The sequence below is a fragment of the Sceloporus occidentalis genome, unplaced genomic scaffold (genome assembly GCF_023333645.1).
Source record: "Sceloporus occidentalis isolate IW3139 unplaced genomic scaffold, rSceOcc1.0.p SCAF_1, whole genome shotgun sequence".
Lineage (NCBI taxonomy): Eukaryota > Metazoa > Chordata > Lepidosauria > Squamata > Phrynosomatidae > Sceloporus > Sceloporus occidentalis.
Window position 1 is genome coordinate 137,743,334 of NW_028316981.1, and position 23,290 is coordinate 137,766,623.

A 23,290-nucleotide genomic window follows, 5' to 3' on the forward strand; every position below is an offset into this window, starting at 1 on the left:
GATCCAGATGAGACACCTGACCTTATATTAACAAATCCTCTCTCAGAGGTAAATACAATGGACATTTCAATCATCATTAAAAACCAAGGCCTGAAATGTCAATAAGGTGCAATCAAAATTACTTGTGTCTTCTCCTGCCTTATTTTCAACAATACTCTTAAAACTATTGTCAAAGCTGGAAACATATACAATAGGCCCTTTGGTCACATCATTGTCAATACATCTTGTTCTTCCACATTTTGACTTCCATCAAATTAAAATGATTGAAATTAATTTTTTTTTTACTTTCAAATTCTTTCCAGAAACAAAAAGGTCCATTATAAAAGTCCTACATTTGCTTTGAAAAAGCTGCAAACTACTGGATTCAAGCTCAATTCTCCTGGCATTATTCTATTTCTGCTTAGACTATCTTCTGTTATATTAATTGAACCTTGCACATTAACTGCTGTTAACTACTGTAGATGCCTCTTGGTCCATTTCAGAATTTTTGTTGATTCTGCTATCAACTATTGAGAACAGGATCCTCCCTGGTTGCATAAATAAGTTTCCACTGCTACATAGTATGTGCAAATGAGCACATTTTGATGCTGAATCTATGCTTCGAGATGTTATAACACTAGCCTTAGAACTTTCATTTCCAAAATGTTAATATGCATCACTTTCTCTGACACTGGCCATTGACTCTCTGCATAATGATCCCCGTAATGGGCTCCCCAGCCAAACAGACTGGCATACATTGTTAACAATATTTTTTCCTGAGGGACAAGAGAATCCCTGTTATTGAGGATCTCATCCTTCAGCTTCAACTTTAATATCTTCCAGTATGTTCTTGGAAATTGTCAAGTTTGAAACATCTCTTCCTTATTATTGATAACTGATGAGGGTGAAGAAAATCCCAAAGTTTCTGGTATGATACCTTGCCCAATAAACTAATTGAATTATTGATTTTAAAACTCCTAGCACTTACTGCGTGCATCAGATTCACTGCCTTTACTGGAATTAATTCTGCATTCATATTTTTTTTAAATCTTCCTCTCTTCTGAAAGGAAAACACAAACTTTTCCTGTGTTTATGAAGACATCCAAATGTTTAATCTTTTTGCTGGCACTAGGTGACTTTTTTCATAATTTATCAAAAATCTGTAAACACTCTATTGATCTTTTGCAGTCTAAAACAGCTTTCTCTCAGTCTTTCACCTTCACTAAGACATCATCTAAATAAGGAAAAAGGAATACTTGATGCTGCTCCAAGTAGGTTACTATTGGCACTAAGAGCTTGGTAAAAACCCTTGGGGCTGGAGCCAGTATGAATGGTAAAGCCTTGAACTGGTAAGGACGACCACTGAACTTGAAATACTCCTGCAGCCTGGATTTATTGATACATGTAAGTAAGCTTCCTACAAGTCAAAGAAATCAAAATTCCAAATGGTTTGTAAAGTCTCCATTTTGAACCTTTTGTACTGGGCAAACCTACTGAGATACTTTAGATCTAAGTTTGGTCTGTAACCTTCACTGCGATTGGGAACTGTGAAGAATAGGGAATATACTGTACTCCCTGAAATTTCTGATTTTGTAGCATCTTTTCTATGGCTGCTATTTTTAACAAATGATTAATCTCATTCTGTTTAATCTCTTTTTTCACCAATTCTTTTAATGCTGAAGATGAGAAAAATCTCCCCTTTAGCTGATTCTGAAATTGAATTCTGTAACCTGTTGTTACCAACTTTCAACACCCATTTGTCTGATGTAATGAGGGGCCAAAGATGTCCAAGGTGAAAAAGTCTTCCCCCTACTGGTATTAGTCTCAAGTCAGTATTGTGCCTTTCCAACCTTATTGGGTTGAATTGCACCTATTCTGAACTGTTGTTAACCCTGAAATTTAGATCCACAATGGAATAAAGACCTAAAGTCTCTTTGTCTTTGATAATTTCTTCCTCCATGAAAGGAGTTAGATTCATTTTTTATTAAAAAATTCTGTCAATTTTTTTCTTTTGAGTTGTAGAAAAGACCTGATTTTTGTCTTTACCTTTACCTAGCACTTTACTTAGAGCCTTTTCACCAAATAACAATTTACCTGTGAAAAGCACATTTACCAAACTAGTCCTAGGGTTGTGATGAATGTCCCAATGTTTCAGCCACAAGGATCTCCTTCCAACTATTATTGCTGTGATTGCCCTGGCTGAATACACTGCTGCATCATAAATTGTCAGCGCAACTGCTGGGGTCCAACAACCACTATCAGCAACTCAAACGAGTCCTGGGGTTAAATCAGACCCTTGTAGCAGAGCTGGCAATTTCCAGAAGCTGAAGCGTGGCTCCAAAGTCCAATTGGGATGACAGCAACTGGATGTCTTCCAGGAACTGCAGCAATGCAGGGACCTCCAGGGACACACAGCAAACCGATGCTGTAGCTTCTTCTGATAAACCACCAGAGAAACAAAGTCCCCAAAGTGTTCTTTATTCACAGTGCTATTATACAGATCCAGACCTCTAAAACTCCAAACCATACCAATCCAACTCCTACTTCAAACCCACAAGCTATCCCTTGCAACCCCTGGGTTTATATAGTCTCCAGACCATGTGGTCTCCCAAACCCAGTGAGCTCAGGTGTGTAACCATGTCATGTGTCTCCTGTGCAATCCAGACACATGGTTTCATCATCCATGGCTACATGCACTTGGACACTGAAGTGTCCTTGAGCCAATGAGCTTCAGCTGTGCTGTTCAGCCTTGCCACTCTGATGAATGCTCATGGCCAAACACACACACATCAAGCATTTCCCTGTGTGCTGTGTTTTAACCCTTCAAATCCCTGACATAAATTATACCTGTTACTTACTGAAGTAACTTATCCAATCTACTTAGCACCCTTTGCAATGAGTGGACTGATAAATCCTCCGTATCTAGAACATCCTGTTAACCCAGAACATTCCTGCTTTTGCAAACATCAATGCTTCAATTCATGCCCTGACTGAAGCTTCATGAGTGCTCCTCAATGTCAAATCAATTCATTTCTTATCTATGTCATGTCTCCTTCACATGGAAGAGCAAATTTGACACCTGATACAGGTTCATCAACCAAAGGAATTGATAACTGCTCCATCAACCCCTTTTCAAACCAGTACAGCTTTTTCCATAGTTATTGTCTTCAGCCTCACAGAGAATGATACTTTTATATTTCTACTATTGTTATTGTGTTCTTTAATTGTTTTGTACATTACCATAACAGAACTTTTAAGTCTTGAAAGGTGGCTTAGAAATCTCTTAAACTAAAAACTGGAAGGAGGATGAAAAGTAGATGCACATATCATGTTCCCCCAGAAGCACGGGTCATTACTTCTTTAACCAGTTTCAAAACTGAGTTGCAGACCATCCTGTTCAGAGAAGTGTTCCCAGGCATTGTGTGACTATCATTTGTTATTTGACATTTTTAATTTGTTGCCTGCCTTATTTTATTGAACCCTTTCCTGTATTGTTATGCATTATTTATATGTATTATGCTATTATTTCTTAGATTGTATGCCATGGGCAGGTTTACTTTTATCTATTTTATTGTTTGTTTGTACAGTGCTGTGTAAATCTACAGCGTTATATAAATAAAGTATAATAATAATAACAATAATAATAACAACAACATGACATCCCTAATAGAGCAGTGACAGGGGAAAACCACACTTTTTGGTTTCCGCCTGTTACTCATGGTAAGTTTGTATTTACCATAAATGTTCATTCTGGTATGGATTAGATAAGCAGTCCACGTATTACTGGGTTCCTGCATGGCAGCAGATGAAGCAGGAGTCCAATGTCTTGCTTCATCTGCACCCACAGAGGAATAACCCAAAAGTATGTGGATTGCTCCTCTGGGCCATCCAGAGAATGACAAATGATGTCACTGATATGGAGAAGTTAGTAGCCCTGCTATATGGATCTGACAGGCTGTTTAAGGATTACACAGACACACTTGACTGAAAGATTCACCAGAGGAGCACTCAACATCAGTAGAAATAATAGAGGGAAAATATCTGTAGTTATAGAACAGCTGTGTTTTGGAGGATTCTACCAACAACTTTCCATGTCATTTGTGATCTCTCTGGGGACCACCATTGTGATCTTCCAGTGTTACTTACTATCATTTCCTTGGGTTGTAAAAATCTCCTATGCAGAAATTCTGGTTGAAATGTATTATATGTGAATCAGCAAGGATGCTATGTTGTGACAACTACAATTTAGAACTACAGCAGCAGAGCAGAAGAGAGGGGAAAGAGACACTCTCTGAAAGATGGGAAATCTACTATCCAGCACTGGCTTCCTGGAGATCACCCTAGGATCCCCAGGTGCTTCAGAGGCAGCTTCCCCTGTTCTTCTTTTTCTCTGCTTTGTCCCTGGTTCTCACAGATATGACTGTCCAACACTCAAGGGAGACTCCATTCCCTTGCTGGTGTTGAATAGTCAGGATACTATTCAACAGCCACTAAAGCAAGGAGAGGAACCTGTGGCCCTTCAGTTGGGTTCCAGGTCCCATCTGCCCCAGCTAACACAGCCAGTGGTCAGTGATAATGGAAGATGTAGCCTAAAAGATATCTGAAGGACCACAGACTGCCTATGCTAACTAAACGTTGATGTCTTTTGTCAGAGTAGAGCCACTGTGTTATAGCGATTTGAGTGTTGGACTATGACTCTGGAGACCAAGGTTCAATTCTCCACTTGGCCATAAAACCCACTGGGTGACCTTGAGCAAGTCACATGCTCTCAGCCTCAATGGAAGGCAATGACAAACCTCTTCTGAAGAAACCTTGCCAAGAAAGAACCATGATTGGTTCACCTTAGGGTTACTGTAAGTTGAAAACAACTTGAAGGAATACAAGAACAAGAAAAACAACAGTGAATCCTCACCAGGCAAAACAATAGTTTGGTAGAGCTGGTTGGAAAATACATTCAAAAGAACATATTCATAGTTCAATTTATAGGAGCAACACCTTTTGCAGCCTGAATTATTTTTATCTGCACTGCACAACTTGATGCCAAAAAATAGGGATGCTGAGCTCAACATTCTCACTTCCTTGTGAAAGAATTCAAAATTTCAGTACAGGGGTTCTATAGCACAACTTAGCTTTCTGTACAAATGACAGGTCCAGTTTCTTACCAAGACAATCATATCCCAGAGCTCCTTGAGCAAGCGGACTTCCTTATGGCATGCTTTCAGCTGCTTATAATCTGGGAGAGATACTTCAAACAAGCCTGCTGACTTCGATAGAGCTGCCATCTCTTTTTCCATAGCAGTAATCATTTTTTGTTGCTAGAAGCAGAAAATGGAAAAGCATTAGCTAATGTTTTAGTCAGCTGAATGCAGATGTTTTGCTGGTAGGAATGGTGAAGATTGGCTGCCTCACCTATGGACCTTCTTATCATATAGAATATGTTAGTTTAATGTAACTTGTTCTGACACCGATATACAGAGGGCAAATATAGGCCAAAGAGTGACAAAGAAGCATTGTAATGTGCTTCTGTGGAAGTTACCCTGCAAGATAGATTAGCTTCTACAACACTGAAGGCTACACTGATGCATGGTTAGTAGAATATGCATTAATTTTCATGGTGACCATACACTCATTCAAATGCACACAGGGAAGCCACTGAGCCCAAACAGCTTGGCCAATTTTTTGGAAAATGCTGTTTTGCTATAATAATAAAAGCATGGCTGTTATTCTGTAGAGAAGGCAGACACACTGTGATATAAACAGTCCCATCTGTTAAGCAAATTACCTTATTGAGAGATTTATAAGGGTCTGGATCAACAAAAGTGAAGGGTGCATCCACTCTGAATTTTTCCCTGAATTCATGTTGTTTAATCTAAGAGGAAAAATAAGAAAAGAGAGTAACTTGGTTAAGCAGGATCATGCAGCACCTGGAAGCCATAGCTTGGTCTCTGACACTCAGATGAGAACAGCCTGGATAATGTTCTAAGACACATAAACAAATAGTAGTTGTGGCAAGAGCCCTTGTGGGCCCCCACTCTCTAAACCATTCATAATGTGGTACAGCCTGTAGGGAATAATGAGGCATTAGTAATGTCTTTTGTTGGGTTAGCTGTCACTTTTTCCTCAGTACACTCTTCATTCCTTGGGCATGCCATGACATGACAGCATGTTAGATTTTTCAGAAAGATCACAGAATCATAGAGTTGGAAGAGACCCCCAAGGGCCATCCAGTCCAACCCTCTGCCATGCAGCAACACAGGATCAAAGCACCCCAGATAGATGACCATCCAGCCTCTGTTTGAAAACCTCCAAAAAGACAAGTTATTATCAGTGAATACCCATTGCACAATTAAAGCAGTTTGATAGCACTTTAACTGTAATTGCTCCATCCTATGAAATGTTGGAATTTGTAGTTGGTGAAGCTACTTAGACTTCTCAGACAGAAAGTTCTCCTCCCCTCAGCATTACAATCGGACAGAGGAAATAGTTAAGCACAAAAGGTACCTCAAACTGCTGGCATTTCCTTCGCAAAATTGTAACTTCATTGGCTTGAAGAGGAGCAACATTCTGCTTGACTTGGAATGACAGCTTTTTTGTGTTGTTCCATTGTTCTGGCAAGTCCTAAAAGCAAGTATAAGGACAGCTCTTAATTTTTGCTCACATGAATCAGAGAGAGATGGCTGTTTAGTAAAACCAAGAAAGGCCGCCACAGAAAAATATGGAGTGGGAACAGGGGAGGCAGGATGGGGAAGAAGGAGGTCAGAGTCAAGTTGCAAAATGGTGGCATAACATTCTGTGTGTTCAGATTTGCAGATCCTGAACTTTGCTTACAGCATCAATCAAGAGAAAGCATGTGTACACCAAGTAGGTCCTAGGCTTCATTAGTGGATGCAGAGACCGCAGAGCACTGTTCAGCCATCTACACATTGTGTGGACCCAGGGTGACCAGTTGTCATAACCTCCAAGAAGGACAAGGCACCGCAAAATGTAGGACATTCAATAAAAACGTTGAACATTATCAAATAAGAGCTAAAAACGCTAATATAAATATAAATTCATTTCATATGGTTAATTTACAACAATATTACACACACTGTATTTTATTATGCACTCAACCATATTTTTTGGATGAACTTATCTTCAATACACTGTTTTGTTTGCTTGCAATATACTTATAGAACTCTGAGGAAATGTTTAAAATTCTACTTTACTAGCAACAAACCCTTGACTGAATCTACATTTCCTCACCTCCTTCAGAAAAAACACACAACTTTCCTTTTTTTTTTTTTCATCTTTGATGCAGGCAACAGTTTTTCTGTAGTCATTAGGAAGTATAGTTGCAGGCTAAACATTTTTGTCATGCTTACTGCTTGAGGAGAACTGACAAGCCCTTTGAAGCAGTGAGTAGCATTAAAAAAAATCTATTGGGCTACCTCTTGCTTGCCTGACAGGTTTTATGTCCTCAAAATAGAGGACATTTTGGCATTCCTTTATGACACACACACACACACACCCAACAGAAGCTTGAAATTTAGGACATGTCTGGGAAAGGAGGACCTCTGGTCATTTTATGTGGACCAGATATGTATCTGGGTGGGGCCTTTCTTAAAGGCTGTACCATGCTTCTGTATCAAACATGCGTGGACATATTATAAAAGCAACCATTGCTTCTTCTACAAAAGGAAAAAAGCCAATTGATTCCGCTTTTAAAAAGCTAAAAATAAAAATTCCCATTATTCAAATATCTCCACTGTAAAGCATCCAGTAACTTACATGCAACTGCATATGGATCTCTTCAGGCATTTCTTCTCCATAGAGTTTTAGCAACTCAATAGTCTGCTTCAGTGGCTCAAACATATTGTCAGTTGCTACCTGTCTTTCTTTGACTCGCATCAAGTGCCCCATCACTTCTACAAGCCCATCATAGTCACCTTCTTTCAACGGTTTAGATAAGCCTGCATTGGCTTCTTTCATGAAAGCAGCAAGATCCTGAAGGCTGTAAAGGAAATAACAGGTTCCAACTTTGGGTCCATTCAGATTACCTTTGTACTGAATTGTAACCCTGATTAAAAGTCAGAAGTTCCCATTGGCACTGGTTTAAACATATCAGAATTGGGGTTTTACACACCAGGGCAAATCCCCCTTAGTGCGGTTTTTCTGAAAGTAGATTATTTCCCATTTCTTTTTGGAAAACCCATTTCTTCCCTGCTGCCGGCAAATGTGAACTTGGCCCCGGTCATGATCTGGTCAAGTTCAGGGGAGGGATTTAGGTCAGAGGGAGGGCAGAACATGCCTCCCCTCTCACACCGGTCGTTTTGCAAGCGGCATTTTTTATATTTCTGTACGTGTGACAGTGCAAATGCTTGTGGAAGACGATTCACAGGGAAGGATAGATGGCATTTTGGGGTGGAAAACGGAGGCAGAGCAAGGAGATCCAAAGAGGAGGGAAGGATAGATGGCATTTTGGGGTGGAAAATGGAGGCAGGGCAAGGAGATTCCAAGAGGAGGGATCATGATCGGGTCAAGTTCAGGGGAGGGATTTAGGTCAGAGGGAGGGCAGAGGGCGAAACATGCCTCCCCTCTCGCAGGCAGCTTTCTCTCTCTCTCTCTCTCTCTCTCTTTTTTTGTAAGTTTATTCCTTTCAATTTGGGAAAATGATACAATGTGTGAATGCTTGTGCTACAAGTATTGTGTAAGGAGAGGTGGCATTCTGGGGTGGCAATCGGAGGGAAAGCAGATGCAGAGATGGCATTCAGGTTGCCTCCTCTGGAAGCACATTTGTTATTATAATAATAATTATTATTATGCAAGATTATGCAAATGCTTTGGGCTGGAACCTGGAAGGGAAGGCAAGGGAAGGGAAGAGGTTCCAAAGAGGAGGAAAGGCTAGGCTGGAAGCAAAGGGGCAGCTAGAGGCTGGCATTCAGAGGGAAGGCTGTGGAAACTCATGACTTTGGGGAGTCACACTCTCTCAGCCTCAGGGGAAAGGCAATGGCAAATCTCCTCAGAACCAATTTTGCCAAGAAAACCCCAGGATGGCGTCATTTTAGGGTTGCCATAATCTGTAATGAACCAAATACACACAACACACACACAGCTGGAGGTTTTTTAATTTAACAAGTTGACAGAATATGTGCACACTGCTGCTAGTTTTTTTTAAAAAGGAGGTGGGAAAGCACCCATTCAGTTGGCCAATGGCTGTAGGATATGTCACCTTTGACGAAAGTGGAAATGAATTTGAATGACAACAAAGGAGGCTCAATTTTAAAGCGGTACTGCAAATGTGAACTTCAGAGGGGCAAATTGCCCTGATTGAGGTAAAGGGTAGTGGGCACTTGTAACTGTGTTGATTCAGTATGGGGGCAACCGGATCTACCCAGTTCTATCCAGTGCAAATGGGCTAGTGAGAATGGGGCCTGGGATACCTTGACCTATTTCAATAGTAAGGGAAACAGAAATACAGGAGTTTTATCCAAAAGGGTAGTTGTGTGTTGCAGTAAAAACAACAGAAGTGTCTTCTGTCACTTTGAACGCCTAAGTTTTATGGACCGTGACAGTTCTTTCCAGGTCTTCCTATGAGATGGATGATTCACTTGTCCACTTGGAGCAGGTAGAATTTCCAGAAGGCTTCTGGAATCTTACTGGGGGCTGGACAGAAAGAATTTTTTAAAAAATCCAACAGCTGCTGAAAATAGTTTAATATAACAATTGCCCTATTTAGGAACCCAGATAAAGTCAGATCCTTCAGCTGTGGGATCTACTGCTTCTTTCCATGGTTGTCAGAGGTTCCCTCCTTTCTTATAAATACTAGAATTTGGAATCATCTGAAACTGTTAAGAAGTATTTCTTCACACGGTGAAAAGTGCCAGATCTTGTTATGTCACACTCTTATGCCTCCTGAGGGCTATCTGACTACAAACAGAGATGCTTCAACTCTCTTTCTCTACACACACACGACTCTGAGTGGCTATGGCTGATCACCATGGGGGTAGATGGGTGGAGCTGTGACGTTAGAATGGATGTTGGAGATTGCTAAAATTACTTTCCATCCTACCTGCTGGTTACATGGTCAATGAGGTGCTGCTTGAACATCAGGCTCCAGCGCTTGATGGTATTTAGGAGTGCTTGCTTGAAGGGACGACAATCACTTTGCAACCAACCATTGAACACTTTGGTGTTATCAAACTTAGCTACTTCTTCATAGAGTTTCTCATAAGTGTCAATCTAGAAAGCCACAAAAAAGCCATGGCTCAATGGGATAATGTAAACTAGCAAATAAATATTTCTACATGCTCACCAGAGGTTTGAAGTACCTTGTTGCAAATAACTGGTTACTTATCATTAGTCCCCCTCAAACCCTAAAGTATATAACATTGCAGTTCGAATTTAAAAAGCAATAACCTCACAATAATTTCACTTTTTTGCAATACAAGATAAGCTATTTTAATCGTTATGGAGTGATGATGTGACTTTTCTTGGGTTACAAATATGGAATAGATACTATATCTGGGCAGTGGATTTCAGAAAGCTGGACTGAGTAGTTTAACCATGCTAGGAACAGGGCCTTAAAGGACTGGAATGGGTACTTACCCAAACATATCTATCAAATACACAGTAACACCCACATATCACCTCTCACCTGGAGCTGAAATTGTTCTAAGGTGGGTACCATGTGAGGCAAGTACTCTTCTGCATGAGACTCCAGCTCTTCCTGTGTTAGAGCCCGGCCAAAGGTGAGGAAGCGCTGCATAAATTCATGTGGATCATCCATCCAAAGGTATGCATATTTTTCAAAGGAATCTTCATATTCCTCTCCTTGCTTCATGGCACTGATCACAATGTTTGCCACCTCCTCTCGCATCTCTAGCAACTCTCCTGTATCTTCTAGGTCAGACTGCAAAGATGAGTAACATTATTGCCTTTAGGGAAACACAAACGTGCAGAATTATCTCGAGCTTGGGAATACTACTCTTTTTTGGACCACAATAAGAAGCTGTACTTACCGAGAAGGTTCATTTTGGGATGGCAGGGGGAGCTATCTCCTACCATTTGGTTTATCCCACATGCCAACCCACGCTGGCAGGAGTCCTCGTCCTTTTTCAGTTATTACCATTTGGACTCTCTTCTTGTCCTTCAGTTTATTTACCTAGCCCTGACTACTTTTTGGAGTGGTGGTGGATAGCTGCCCCTGCCATCCCAGAATGAACCTTCTCAGTAAGTACAACTTCTCATTCTCGGGATGGCAGGTGGATCTATCCATTACCATTGAAATTTATCCAAGCCCCTAATTGTGGGTGGCATTGTTTTATTCTGGTAATACTAATTAAAGCACCGTCCTCCCAAAAGAAGCCTGTGGTGATTTGTATTTGTCTACTTTATAATGTCTTATAAACGTGGTAGGCTCACTCCATCCTCTGCCTCACACACATCCTGTAAAGATGTAGTTATGGCACATGCTTTTCTTGTTGCCATTGACCTTTTTGAGTGTGCATATGCATTTCTTGGCCTTGGTGCCATTTCTAAATCATAACATTGGAAAATGCATACTTTGATCCATCATGCATTTATATTTTTCAATGCCTTCTGACCTATTGTCCATGGACTGAAAGATACGAATAATGTCTCCAATTGTCTAAAATGTTTTGTTCTTATCTTATATATTTTAATAGCTCTTTTGGCATCTGGAGTATGCCATTTTTTCTCCAGTGGATGACACGGATCCAGGCAAAATGTAGGTAAGTATAAGGTGTCATAGTTTTTACCCCAAATATATTTTGGTAGAAATTTTGGATCTAAGTTCAACACCAAGAGAACTTTTTCGAATTTACATAAATTTGGTTGTAGCGATAGTGCTGCTATCTCTGAAACTCTTCTTGTAGATGTTATTGCCACAAAAATGAGACCTTGTTGGTCAGGTGACATAAATGATCTTCTTGCAACAGTTCAAATAGTGGCTTTGTTAAACCAAACATTAAGTACAGGTTCCAAGAGAGAAACCTGTGTACCATTGGGTTAGTTGTCACTGTTGCTCCCTTTAAAAATCTTTTTATGTGTTCATGCACAGACAATTTAATTGTATTTAACTGTATCGTATTTATCATATTTATCATAGCTGCCACATGATGTTTTAAGATGTTGGTCTCAATCCTTTTCTTAAGCCATCTTGTAAAAACGGCAAGATCTGCTTTATGTCTATCATGTCAGTAAGTATTTTCTTCTTACACCATTCTGAGAATGTCTTCCATGTTCTGTTATAGGTTTTCTGTGTTGACCTTCATCTTGATGCCATAATAGTGTCTGTTACATTGTCTGAATAACCACATCTTTTTTAATTTTCGCCTTTGATGTTCTTTCAAGTTCCATGCAATCAAGGGTAACCAACCTGGGTTGGGGTGGTGAATTGGCTCTTGACTCAATAGATCATGATGGTTTGGAAGTCAGATTGGTGGTGATATCTACATGCCCACCAGCAGTGGAAACCATGTCCTCCTTGGCCAAAATGGTGCTATCAGCACTTTGTGCACTTTGTCTATCTATATCTTTTGTAGAACTTTGTATATTATTGGCTTGGGTGGAAATTCATATAGGCATCCTTTTAGTAATTTTACTGATAGAATGTTGAAGTTTTCTGCTACTACACTTCCACTGATCAAAATATATCTTCCTAATTTGTAATTCTTTGCTGATCCAAAAAAATCTATTTGGACCTAATTGGTAGTATACTTTCATGAACACTGTGTTGTTCAGTTCCCATTCCCTGGGATGAATTAAATTTTGACTTAGGAAATCTGTTTTGACATTCGGACTCCCTTTCAGATACATTGCTAAGATTGAGGTTATGTGGCCTTCTGTCCACTTGAACAGACTTTCTGACTCTCTCATTAGAGGTATTGATCTTAATCCTCCCTGGTTGTTGATGTATGTACGTACTGAAACGTCTGTCACTATTTGTTTGTGTTTGTTTTTGATTATCTTTGTAAACTTGTATAGTACTAATCTTACAGTCTTCCATTTCAAATAGTTTATGTTGTGTCATCTGTCTGTTTTGCTCCAAACTCCTTGAGCTGAGAGATGTGTACCCCTTCCTTCAGATTCACATCCATTGTTATTTGCACTGGAGTGTCTATTCTCAGTGGTATTCTTTTATCCAAACTTTTGTCCATAAGCCACCATTGGATCTTGGTCTTTATGTGTTTTGGAATCAGAAAGGTATAATGTTTTCTTCCAATTGCTTGTTAATATGGTAGAAGATATTTTTGTAACTCTCTGGAGTGATATCTTCCCCAAGGTACCAGGTGAATTGTTGATATCCAAACCAGCAGACTTAACGTGGCTCACTCAAGTGATGGGCCTGATCGTCTCTTTGGTGATTTATTATACTTTACAGTGACTGTATACCATATATACTCAACTATATGTCGAGAAATTTATGCCCCAAAATTGCCCCTAAAATCTTGGATAGACTTATATAAGGGTCAGTGCATCAGTAGTGCTTAGAAGGGTCCTAAAGCAAGCAAGCCTGATGCCCCAATCTTCATTGAACACCAATTCCTTCCCCATCCAGTCCATTTTGCAAGCCTTTGCTTCCTATCAGATAAACTCCCCATTTAAATCAACGTACCTTTCTCTTGCTCCATTTTGCAAGCCCTGGCTTCCTATGGAAACAACTCCCCATTTAAACCCACTTGCTTCTTTCTCTGGTCCGTTTTGCAAGCCTTTGCTTCTTATGGAAAATCCTCTCCATTTAAACCCACTTGCTTTTTTCTCTGCTCCATTGTGCAAGACCTGGCTTCCCATAGAAAAATCTCCCCATTTAAACCCATTTGCTTCTTTCTCTGCTCCATTTCGCAAGACCTGGCTTCCTATCCAAAAAACAAAAAACAAACAAACAAAAAAACACCACCTCTCCATTTAAAACCACTTGCTTCCTTTCTCAATCCAATGTTAAAACCTCTCTTCCAGCACCTGGGAATCGGTTGGGAGAGGTCCAGAGAAGGAGAAGGAGGGACAGAAGTGGTATTTTCCCCTTTCCATCCTTTCTTATAGCCCCCTAAGTTTTACCATTTACTTATCCACGGATTTTGACCCTGAAACCTTCCCTTGACTTATACATGAGGTCGACTTGTACACAAATATATACGGTAATCATTTTTTGTATGCCCTAAGTCATACCATAGTAAACATATGCCATTTATGGGTCTAACATGTTATAATAGCATTGTTCAGTATCTGATTTTCCTGGTTACTCTTTTTTAGTCTCTTAGGGGCTATAGAGATGGGCGGAATGCAGCCGCCCCTTTTCACCCTGGATTAGTGCTGCAGCAACTGCATGCAGAAGCACCGATCCGCTCCCTGGAGGGATCAAAAAGAAGCTGTCCTAAGCAGCTCCCTGGAAGGGGTGTCATAAGTGCTACAGTGCAGCGTTATGATGCCCTTTCTGTGCTACACCATTTGGGCATTGTGGTGGAGGTGTGTCATCATGGTGAACACCATCTAGAAGGGTGCATGCCAAAATGGTGCCCAGGCAGTGGTGTAAGGGCTTGGAGCATGCGAATGCTTAGCCCTCACCTCGCCCACAAGCCGGCACAAAGTGCTGGTCTGTATAGTCCCTTAGTTTAGAGACCTACTGTGTGTAGGGTATACACTTTTTCTCTCCCCCCTGCCCTTTTAATAATTTGGATAACTCAGACCTGAAACAGATGGGCCAGAAGTGCCGGCTTCAGGCTGATCTAGGGGCATTGGCATTCAGATGACACATGCCCCAGATCGGGCTGAAGCCGTGCCATGGCTGCCTAAGGCAGTCCAAACCTGGCTGCAAAAGAAGTGCAAAAAATGAAAGATGGGACTTACTGTGAAGATTCATTCAAGGATAGCAAGAGGATCAATGCACTACTAATGTGTTGTTTCTGAGCACCAACTCGGACCTGCAGGAGTTCTGTTTTTTTCCTTTGTCCATAACAACTGTTAAACTCCTGCCCTTCCCAGCCAGTTTAATTATCAAGCCATTTGGATCTAATATCATTTCAATATGGGCGAGTGTACATTGATGCTCCTGCCATCCCTGAATGGATCTTCATAGTAAGTCCAATCTCTCATTCACGAGATGGCACGGAGGAACAATCCACTACTAATGGGATTTACTCAAGCCCTTGATCTTTTGTGTGGGTTCTTTATTTATGCACTATAGACTGTAATACTGTTCTCCCAAATACTGCTGAGGCAGATTGGAACTTGTGTATCTTGCAGTGCCCAATAAAAGTTCTTGATTCAGTCCAACTCACTGCTTGACATATATCTGATACTGAATATACTGTACTAGCAGACATTTAGCTAGTGGAATGTGGCCACAGTAGAGATGGTCTTGGCTTTTTGTCATGATTGCAGCCTAAATAAATGCACACTTTAATCCACCTCCCTATGGTTGTGGGAGAGGCTTTTTGTCCCATTTTTCTTGGATTAAAAGAAACAAATAATGACTCAGTTTTGCTGAAGTGTTTTGTTCTACTGATGTAGAATAGCACTGTTCTTTTGATAACAAGAGTGTGCCATTTTAGCTCCTCTTTATATTTTGGCTTAGGACAAAAATTTGGAATGCATATATTGTCTGGAAGTCTTGAATTGGTTGGACACTCAGGGATAGATGTGGCATCTGGTATTAAGACCAGCCTGTCTGGCACTACTTTGCAGAAACGTGGATGAACCAACAGCACTGATAACTCAGACACTCTTTGTGCCATGATAATTGCTACCAAAAAATACTACGTTATGAGTTAACATTCTTAAGGTTGAGTCCTTCAGTGATTCGAAAGGAAAAAGGATGTGTCTGTTCAAAACTAAATTTAAATTACAGGTAGGAAATCTATGGTTAGTTGGATATGGCTTCAAGGTTGTTCTTCTTAAAAAATAATAATAATGTAGGGATGTCCCAATACTGGCTTTCCTAAAAAGTCCAGTACTATTGAAAAGGCAGACACCTGTATTTTCAATGTATTTGGATACAGTTCCTTATCTTGCAGAAAATGTAGAATGGTTCATAGTGTTATATCTTTGATCTCTAGATTTTTCTCTTTGCACCATGTTCCAAATGTTTTCCATGTTGTGGTGTATGTGGATTTTTGTGGAGTCTTTACGTGATGCTATCCTGGTTTTTACAACCTGTGAAGAATATCCCTCTTTCAATAGTTTGATCCACTCAATTTCCAAACTTAACCAATGGGGATTTGAATGAAGAATTGGCCCTTGGTGTAAAATATCTGGTGTCTTTGGCAACTGTATTGGCTGTGTCACCAACATCTGTAGTAGCTGAGGATACCAAGGTCTGTGGGGACAGTTTGGTGTTATTAGAACTACAGTGCACACGCTTTACGCAGCTTTCAGCATATGCTGAAAGCCATGCGGGGAGAAGGGGCAGCGCATCTCATAGGGAGTAATGGGGTGCATGCATATGCCAAATTCATTTAAATGGGGCTTGAGCATAGGCGGTATTTGCTTTATGCAGGGGAGTCCAGAACGGATCCCCCACATAAAGCAAGGGTGCACTGTACTAGTGCTTCCTCCATTCGAATTTTTCATATTACCTTTTGTATTATTTGTAGTGTTAGGAAGGCATAGTGACACCCCTTGTGCCAAGTTATCGAAAGTGCATTGTGCACCTCTGATTTCTTGCTGCTATTGAGAAGAATCTTTTCAATTTTGTATTTTGTGCCTTTGCAAATAGGTCTATCTTGGATGGCCCCCAGGTATCTGAAAAGGTTTGGAAAACTGTTTGATTCAGTTTCTCATCCCCCTGGATGTATATTATGTCGACTCAAGAAATTGGTTGTTACACTGTGTGCTCCTTTTAGATAGACTGCTGTTATGGATTTCAAATTGCTTTCTGCCCATCTGAATAACCTGTTTGACTCTTGTATCAATGCTGGTGAATGAAGGCCACCTTGCTTCATAATGTAAGTCCTGACCGTAATATTGTTCATCCATACTTGCACATGTTGCCCCTTTACTTGATGTGCAAAAATGTATAGTGCTAAGTGAATGGCTTTCCTCTCCAGATAGTTGATGTTTCTCTTTTTGTCCATGTATGTCCATGTTCCCTTGCCATTAGACTGTCTGTATGTACTCCCCAGCAGAACAGACTTGCATCTGTGGTCACTTTAACATAATTTGAAATATTTACTGGTACCCCTCTGACTAAGTTGGAGTGTATTACCCACCATTTCATTAAGTTGCTATTTTTATTGTGTACTGCGATTATTATTTTTTTGCTATTGCCTGTTGATATAGCAACAGGAATCTTTGTAGCACCATGCAGTGATGTTGTGCTCATGGGATAAATTGTTTGCACAAAATCATTAGTCCTTGTATCAAAGTTAATTGCATTAGGTTCATTCTTTTTGTCATGAGTAATTGTTGAGGAGCTTGTAATAGTGTTTTTTCTTTCTCGTGAGATCATCTCAAACACCACCCACTTGTACTTATTATGGTTCCTAGATGTGTTATATTTATTGGTGTTAAGTGGTTTATTGTAGTTGATCAGAAAACCATACTTTTCTAATGTATGGATTATAATTTGTAGATGTGTCAGTAGAAACTGCTTTGTTCTTGCTTTTGTTAGGTTATTGTCCAAATATGGAAAAAGTTGGATTCTCTTCCTTCTCAAGTGAGCTATTAGTGGAATTTTTGTAAAGATGTGGGGTGCTGATGCTATACCAAAAGGCAAGAACACAAACTAGTAATGATCTTTTTTGTATTGGAATCTGAGATATTGCTTATTGTTTGATTTCAAAGGAATGTGTAAATAAGCCTCCTGGAGATTTATAGAGGCCATCTAGTCTCCTAGTTCCAGATTTTCTTTCATTACTTCCAGTGTCTCCATTTTGAATTTGCAGTATCTTATGAAACCATTGAGATATTTCAAATTTAAAATGAGGCGGTAAGTTCCATTTGATTTTAGTGCTACAAAAAAGTTGAATATATTCTTATATAATGTTAATCTTGTGGTACTTTCTCTATAGCGTTTATGTCCAGCAAATGCTGTATTTCTAATTGGACCACTTGTTGTTTTTGTATTGATTTTGGTACCAGTGAGTTTTTATATCAACTCACTGATGATGCATTGTAAATTATGTTGTATCCTTGATGAAGTGTCTGTAGCACCCACTGATCTGTTGTTATATTTTCCCATAGAGTTGCAAAGATGAGCAGACAACCACCTACCGGTACCATAGGTAAGTCAATATTGTGATTTTCCTTTTTTCTGGGAGCAGCCACTCCCTCAGAATTGTTGTTTATTGTACATGCCAGGTTTCCCTCTTTGGTAACGTGGTCTTGGCCATTGCTGACATTGTCACCTGTAATCATTATATTTCTATGAACCTTTGGTGTTGCGATGTGATGTGTTGCCTCAAAAAAAAGTCTTTGTATTTTTTTCTTTTAGATTGTTGGTACAACCTGTTTCTTATTTGTGTTTTCTACCAACACTTTATCCAATGCCTCTCCAAATAATTGTTTTCCTTTAAATGGGATAAAAGCCAAGTTGTTCATTGACTTCTGGTCCACGTCCCAGGGTTTTAACCATAATTATTTTCTAGCTATTGTCATAGCAGCTATTACCCTGGACATATATGCTATGGTGTAATTTGCCTCATCTGCTATGTATTGCAACACTTTTTGTACTCTTTCTTGCAGCTTTTGTAAAGTCTCTATGTTCACCTCATCAAGAGTTGGTAGTTCTTGAGTGCAGAGTACTGCAGTCCTAGCAAACATAAAAGCTCCAATATTGCCTTAATTCCTTGCACATTAAACTCATATGTCTTTTTCAGGGCACTGCCTGCTCTGTGTTCATCTGTGTCCTTCAATGCTGTATCCCTGGTGCAACTACAAGTGATGTCTTTAGGAAATCTGTGTCTTTCTCAAAAGAATATAATTTGTTGGACTGAATTTGAAGACGTCTAGAATTTAATGGAGCTTTCCATTCTATTGCTACAAGGTCTTTAAATAATTCTGGTAAAGGAAATTTATTTTTCTGAATAGTTTTCTTCTGTATTACTGATGATAACTTATTTTGTGGTTTTTCATCAGTAATTTGTGCTGATTGATCTAAATTCAATGTTCTCAATACTCATTTTAATAAACACCAGAAATATTCATTGTTAAACAACCTGTCTGATTCTATATTCATGTCATCGTCTTGGTCTGAGGAACCATGTATTTCATCCTTGTGTCCTGTTTCCTGATATGAGGCATCCTCTACATGTTTCTTTTTATTCAACTTTTTCCTTGGGATTTCCTCAGCATAATCCCCTGCTCTTCTTTTTCTAGAAGAAACATTCCTCTCACCACTAGTACAGGATTCATCCTCATCTTGGTTCTCCAGGTAGTCTATAAATTATTGTCATAGGTCATCTTTACTGATGAGATACCCTGATTTTGAATTATTTGTTCATTATCCACATTTCTATCCTGCTGCACTGGAAAAAATATTATTTCCTATGCTATAACTGTTTTAATTGGCCTTTCCTAGATAGTCTTTGAGCACACGCATTGTGCAGGTCATACTCTCAATGTGGTCTTCTGTATGGAACAGGCATATCTGTGGGCAGAAGTAGTTAATATCTCCGCTTTGTCATGGACGGATCATTTCCTGGTCAAGGTTGGGCTGAAGGTCACTATTCCCCCCATCAGGGGTGGAGGACCTATTAAAATAGTCTGCCCTCGAAGGCTGATGGCACCTGCTAGGTTCCAAGAGGCCCTAGAGGGTTTGATGGTTGGTAATGTCGGCGATTCTGTTGAAGCTCTGGTTAACACTTGGAACAACGATCTTACCAAAGCTATAGACACTATCGCTCCCGAGTGTCCTTTCCAACCCGCCTCTAATCATAATTCGTGGTATACTCATGATCTCAAAATTATGAAGCAGGCTGGACAACGGCTAGAGTATTGCTGGCAGAAATATCGACACATGCCTGATAAGACACGCCATAGGGTTTTCCTTATATCCTATGGAGCGGCAATAGATGCAGCTAAAAAGTCTTTCTATTCTGCATCTATTGCGTCTGCGAAGTCTTGTCCAGCAGAGCTGTTCAGGGTGGTAAGAGACTTGACTCAAATGCCCCACTCTGAACTCTTTGTTAGAACCTACAAAAGCCTGCTGTGATGCTTTTAATAACTACTTCACAGACAAAATCTCTCAGATAAGAGCCGATTTGGATGCCGGCCTTATGACAGAGGCGACAGAAGAGGTACCCAGTGCCTCTGCCTATACTGTTATTCTGGATCAATTTGAGTTGGTTAGTACCGAGGATGTTCACAAGCTCCTTGGCAGTATGAAAAAGACAACTTGCTCTCCCGATCCTTGCCCATCTTGGCTGGCTGTCCAGGGGGGAGATACCATTAAGATGCTGCTAAAAAACATAATTAATGCATCTTTCAGGGAAGGCTGTCTTCCATCTTGCCTGAAAAAGGCAGTGGTTAAACCACTTCTAAAAAAGCCTTCCCTTGACCCCCTGGACAGAAACAATTACAAGCCAGTTTCGCTTTTACCATTCTTAGGCAAGGTAATCTGGAGGGCTGTCGCCACTCAACTCCAAGCAGTCTTGGAAGAAACGGATTTTCTAGATCCATTTCAAACCAGATTTAGGACGGGTTATGGAGTTGAGATGGCCATGGTTGCCTTAGTCGATAATCTCCGTCTGGGCATTGACAGGGGAAGTGTGACCCTGCTGGTGCTCTTGGACCTCTCAGCAGCTTTTAATACCATTGACCACGGTATCCTTCTGGAATGCCTAGGAAAGTTGGGTATTGGGGGCACTGCTTTGCAGTGGTTCCGGTCCTATCTCTCGGGCAGATTCCAGATGGTGTTGTTTGGGGACAGTTGTTCGGCCAAGAGGGAGCTCAAGTTGGGCATCCCTCAAGGCGTGATTCTGTCCCCAATGCTGTTCAACATTTACATGAAGCCGCTGGATGAGATCATCCGGAGACATGGAGCGGAGGGTATTAGTACACTGATGACACCCAAATATATTTCTCTATGTTTCAGACTGATGCAGTGACTAAAGATGGCATCTCTCCTCTGAATGCCTGTCTTAATGCGGTAATGGACTGGATGAGGGAAAACGAACTCAAAGTGAATCCAGGTAAGAAGGAGGTACATGTAATAGGGACCCCTTATCCAGGAATGGAATTATGCCAGTCAGTTCTGGATGAGGTCACACTTCCCCTGAAGGACTCTGTCCGCAGTTTGGGGGTGCTCCTTGACTTGTCTCTTTAGCTGACAGCTCAGGTGGATGCGACAGCCTCGAGGAGGCCTTGGAGGTGGTACCGTGCTCCGGTCCTGGGCTAAGGCCTCCTCCAGCCCCGGGGAGGCCTTGGAGGTAGCGCTGCACTCCAGGCCTGTCCCTGAATGAATCTTCACAGTAAATTCAATCTCTTTTTGCACTCCTTTTGCAGCCGGGTTTCGACAGCCTTAGGCAGCCACGGCGCGGCTTCAACCCAATCCATGTGTGTGTGTGTCATCTGAACGCCAATGCCCTCAGATCAGCCTGAAGCTGGCACTTTTTGGCCATCTGTTTGGGGCCTGAGTTAACCAAATTATTAAAAGGAGGTGTGGGGGAGAAAAAAGTGTATACCCTCAACACAGCAGGTCTCTAAACTAAAAGACTAAAAAATAGTATCCAGGAAAGTCAGATATTCAGCAATGCTACTATAACATCTTAGACTCATAAAAGAACTCTTGCAGGTCCAGGTTGGTGCGCAGAAACAACTCATTAGTAGTGGGTTGTTCCTCTGTGCCATCCTGTGAATGCACTCCTTGCTAGTGGTCTGTTGCAGACTGCGAGATCTGTTCACTGTGGTCTCATGCCACCCAGGGCGCACTTGTGGGTGGAGCGGCCAGAGGCTGCTAAAAGCTGCCCATCTGCTTGAGGCTCAGACCTTTTGACTTGTAGGCACAGACACACATGGTCCTGCATTTATATCTTCCACACAGATGAGAATTTCAGGTTAATTGATGTTTTGTGGATTTTAGTACTATTTGTTTTAGATCCTTCTCTCAAATCTCTCTCTCAATCTCAGTCTCCCTCTGAATGCATATATATATCTAGAGAGAGAGAGAAAGAGAGAGAGAATGTGCTATCTTTATGTTTGTACTGTTATGTTTTGGCACATGAGAGACTTTCAGGTTACATAGTAGAGTAGTGAAGCTTCAAACAACACAAAAACAAAGTCTCATATAAAAGAGATGTTCTAATGCACCATCAGAAATGGTAACTGCTCAAAGAATTACAGTATGCAGCTAAGTAAACCAAGAGAAGATACCACATTCAGTGCTCTCCACCCTGAATTAAGGAGAAAATGTCTGCCAGATAAGGACTAACCTTGTAGCTGAGTTTCCCTTCTGCCAGTCGTGGTATAAACTTAGCTGTTTCATAGGTATCATTCATCAGATTTTCTATCATTTCCAAAAAACCCTGGTCTGCTCCCACTTCCAGTGATGGACGATACCTTAATTCATCTTGATACAGTTCCATGCGCACTTCAAATAAAGGGGCTACATTGGCCTAAAACAAATTAGTATATTCTAGTCAGTTTTTATCATTCTTAAATTCAAAATATAGTTTGAATATCTTTCCATCAGCTCCCTGCCTTTCCCATCCCATAATTATGGCTATGACTTCTGGTCCCCTTATCCACAGACTATACATCCATGGATCTATGGCTTGAAAATATATATTTTAAAAACCTCCAAAAAAACAAACCTTGACTTTGCCATTTTATATAAGGGATACGATTTTACTCCACCATTGTATATAATGGGAGTTGAGCGTCCATGGATTTTGGTATCCACAAGAGGTACATGGACCCATTGTATTCTTTATAACAGAAGTTGTGTGGACAGAATGTGTAAATGTAGATCTGAGATATTTGAGAAGATATAAGAATGTTCAAAAGCATCAATGTTTCCCAATAAGCAGGTGTGAGAATTCACTTAAAATTTACCTACTCTTTCTTCCCTATATCTTTGGGATCGCTATGCACTCCTATCACCAAATCTGCTGCTAAGCATACAAAAATTAGTGTAACAAAATAATGCTTTGGGTGTGGAGTGGTGGTGGTGGTGAGTTAATGGTCTATTGGATTATGCCAATGGGGGAAGGGAATTCCCTTTTCCAAATTTCTTTCCCATCAGAATCTCTGGGCCTGAACAGACAGGCCAAAATAAAGCTGCTTCGGGTTACTTTGGAGGTATGCTGTTTAAATGATGCATGCATCCTAAGAGGCTGTAAACCACACCAAAGCCAGGCTCCAGTCCTAAGGACTG

The 23,290-nt window shown here is 40.5% G+C and overlaps 1 protein-coding gene across 1 annotated transcript in view; it reads right to left on the bottom strand.

The window, feature by feature from the left end:
* Positions 1-23,290, bottom strand: part of LOC149322291 (dynein axonemal heavy chain 17-like) — an 84,811-nt gene that overhangs the window by 36,950 nt on the left and 24,571 nt on the right. The window contains exons 18-24 of the mRNA XM_089525681.1: positions 22,347-22,529; positions 10,616-10,870; positions 10,031-10,200; positions 7,750-7,972; positions 6,481-6,597; positions 5,762-5,848; positions 5,142-5,294 (exon numbers count right to left, since the gene is read on the bottom strand). Of these exons, the coding sequence (XP_089381807.1) occupies positions 5,142-5,294; positions 5,762-5,848; positions 6,481-6,597; positions 7,750-7,972; positions 10,031-10,200; positions 10,616-10,870; positions 22,347-22,529 (1,188 nt within the window). The remainder of the gene's footprint in view (positions 1-5,141; positions 5,295-5,761; positions 5,849-6,480; positions 6,598-7,749; positions 7,973-10,030; positions 10,201-10,615; positions 10,871-22,346; positions 22,530-23,290) is intronic.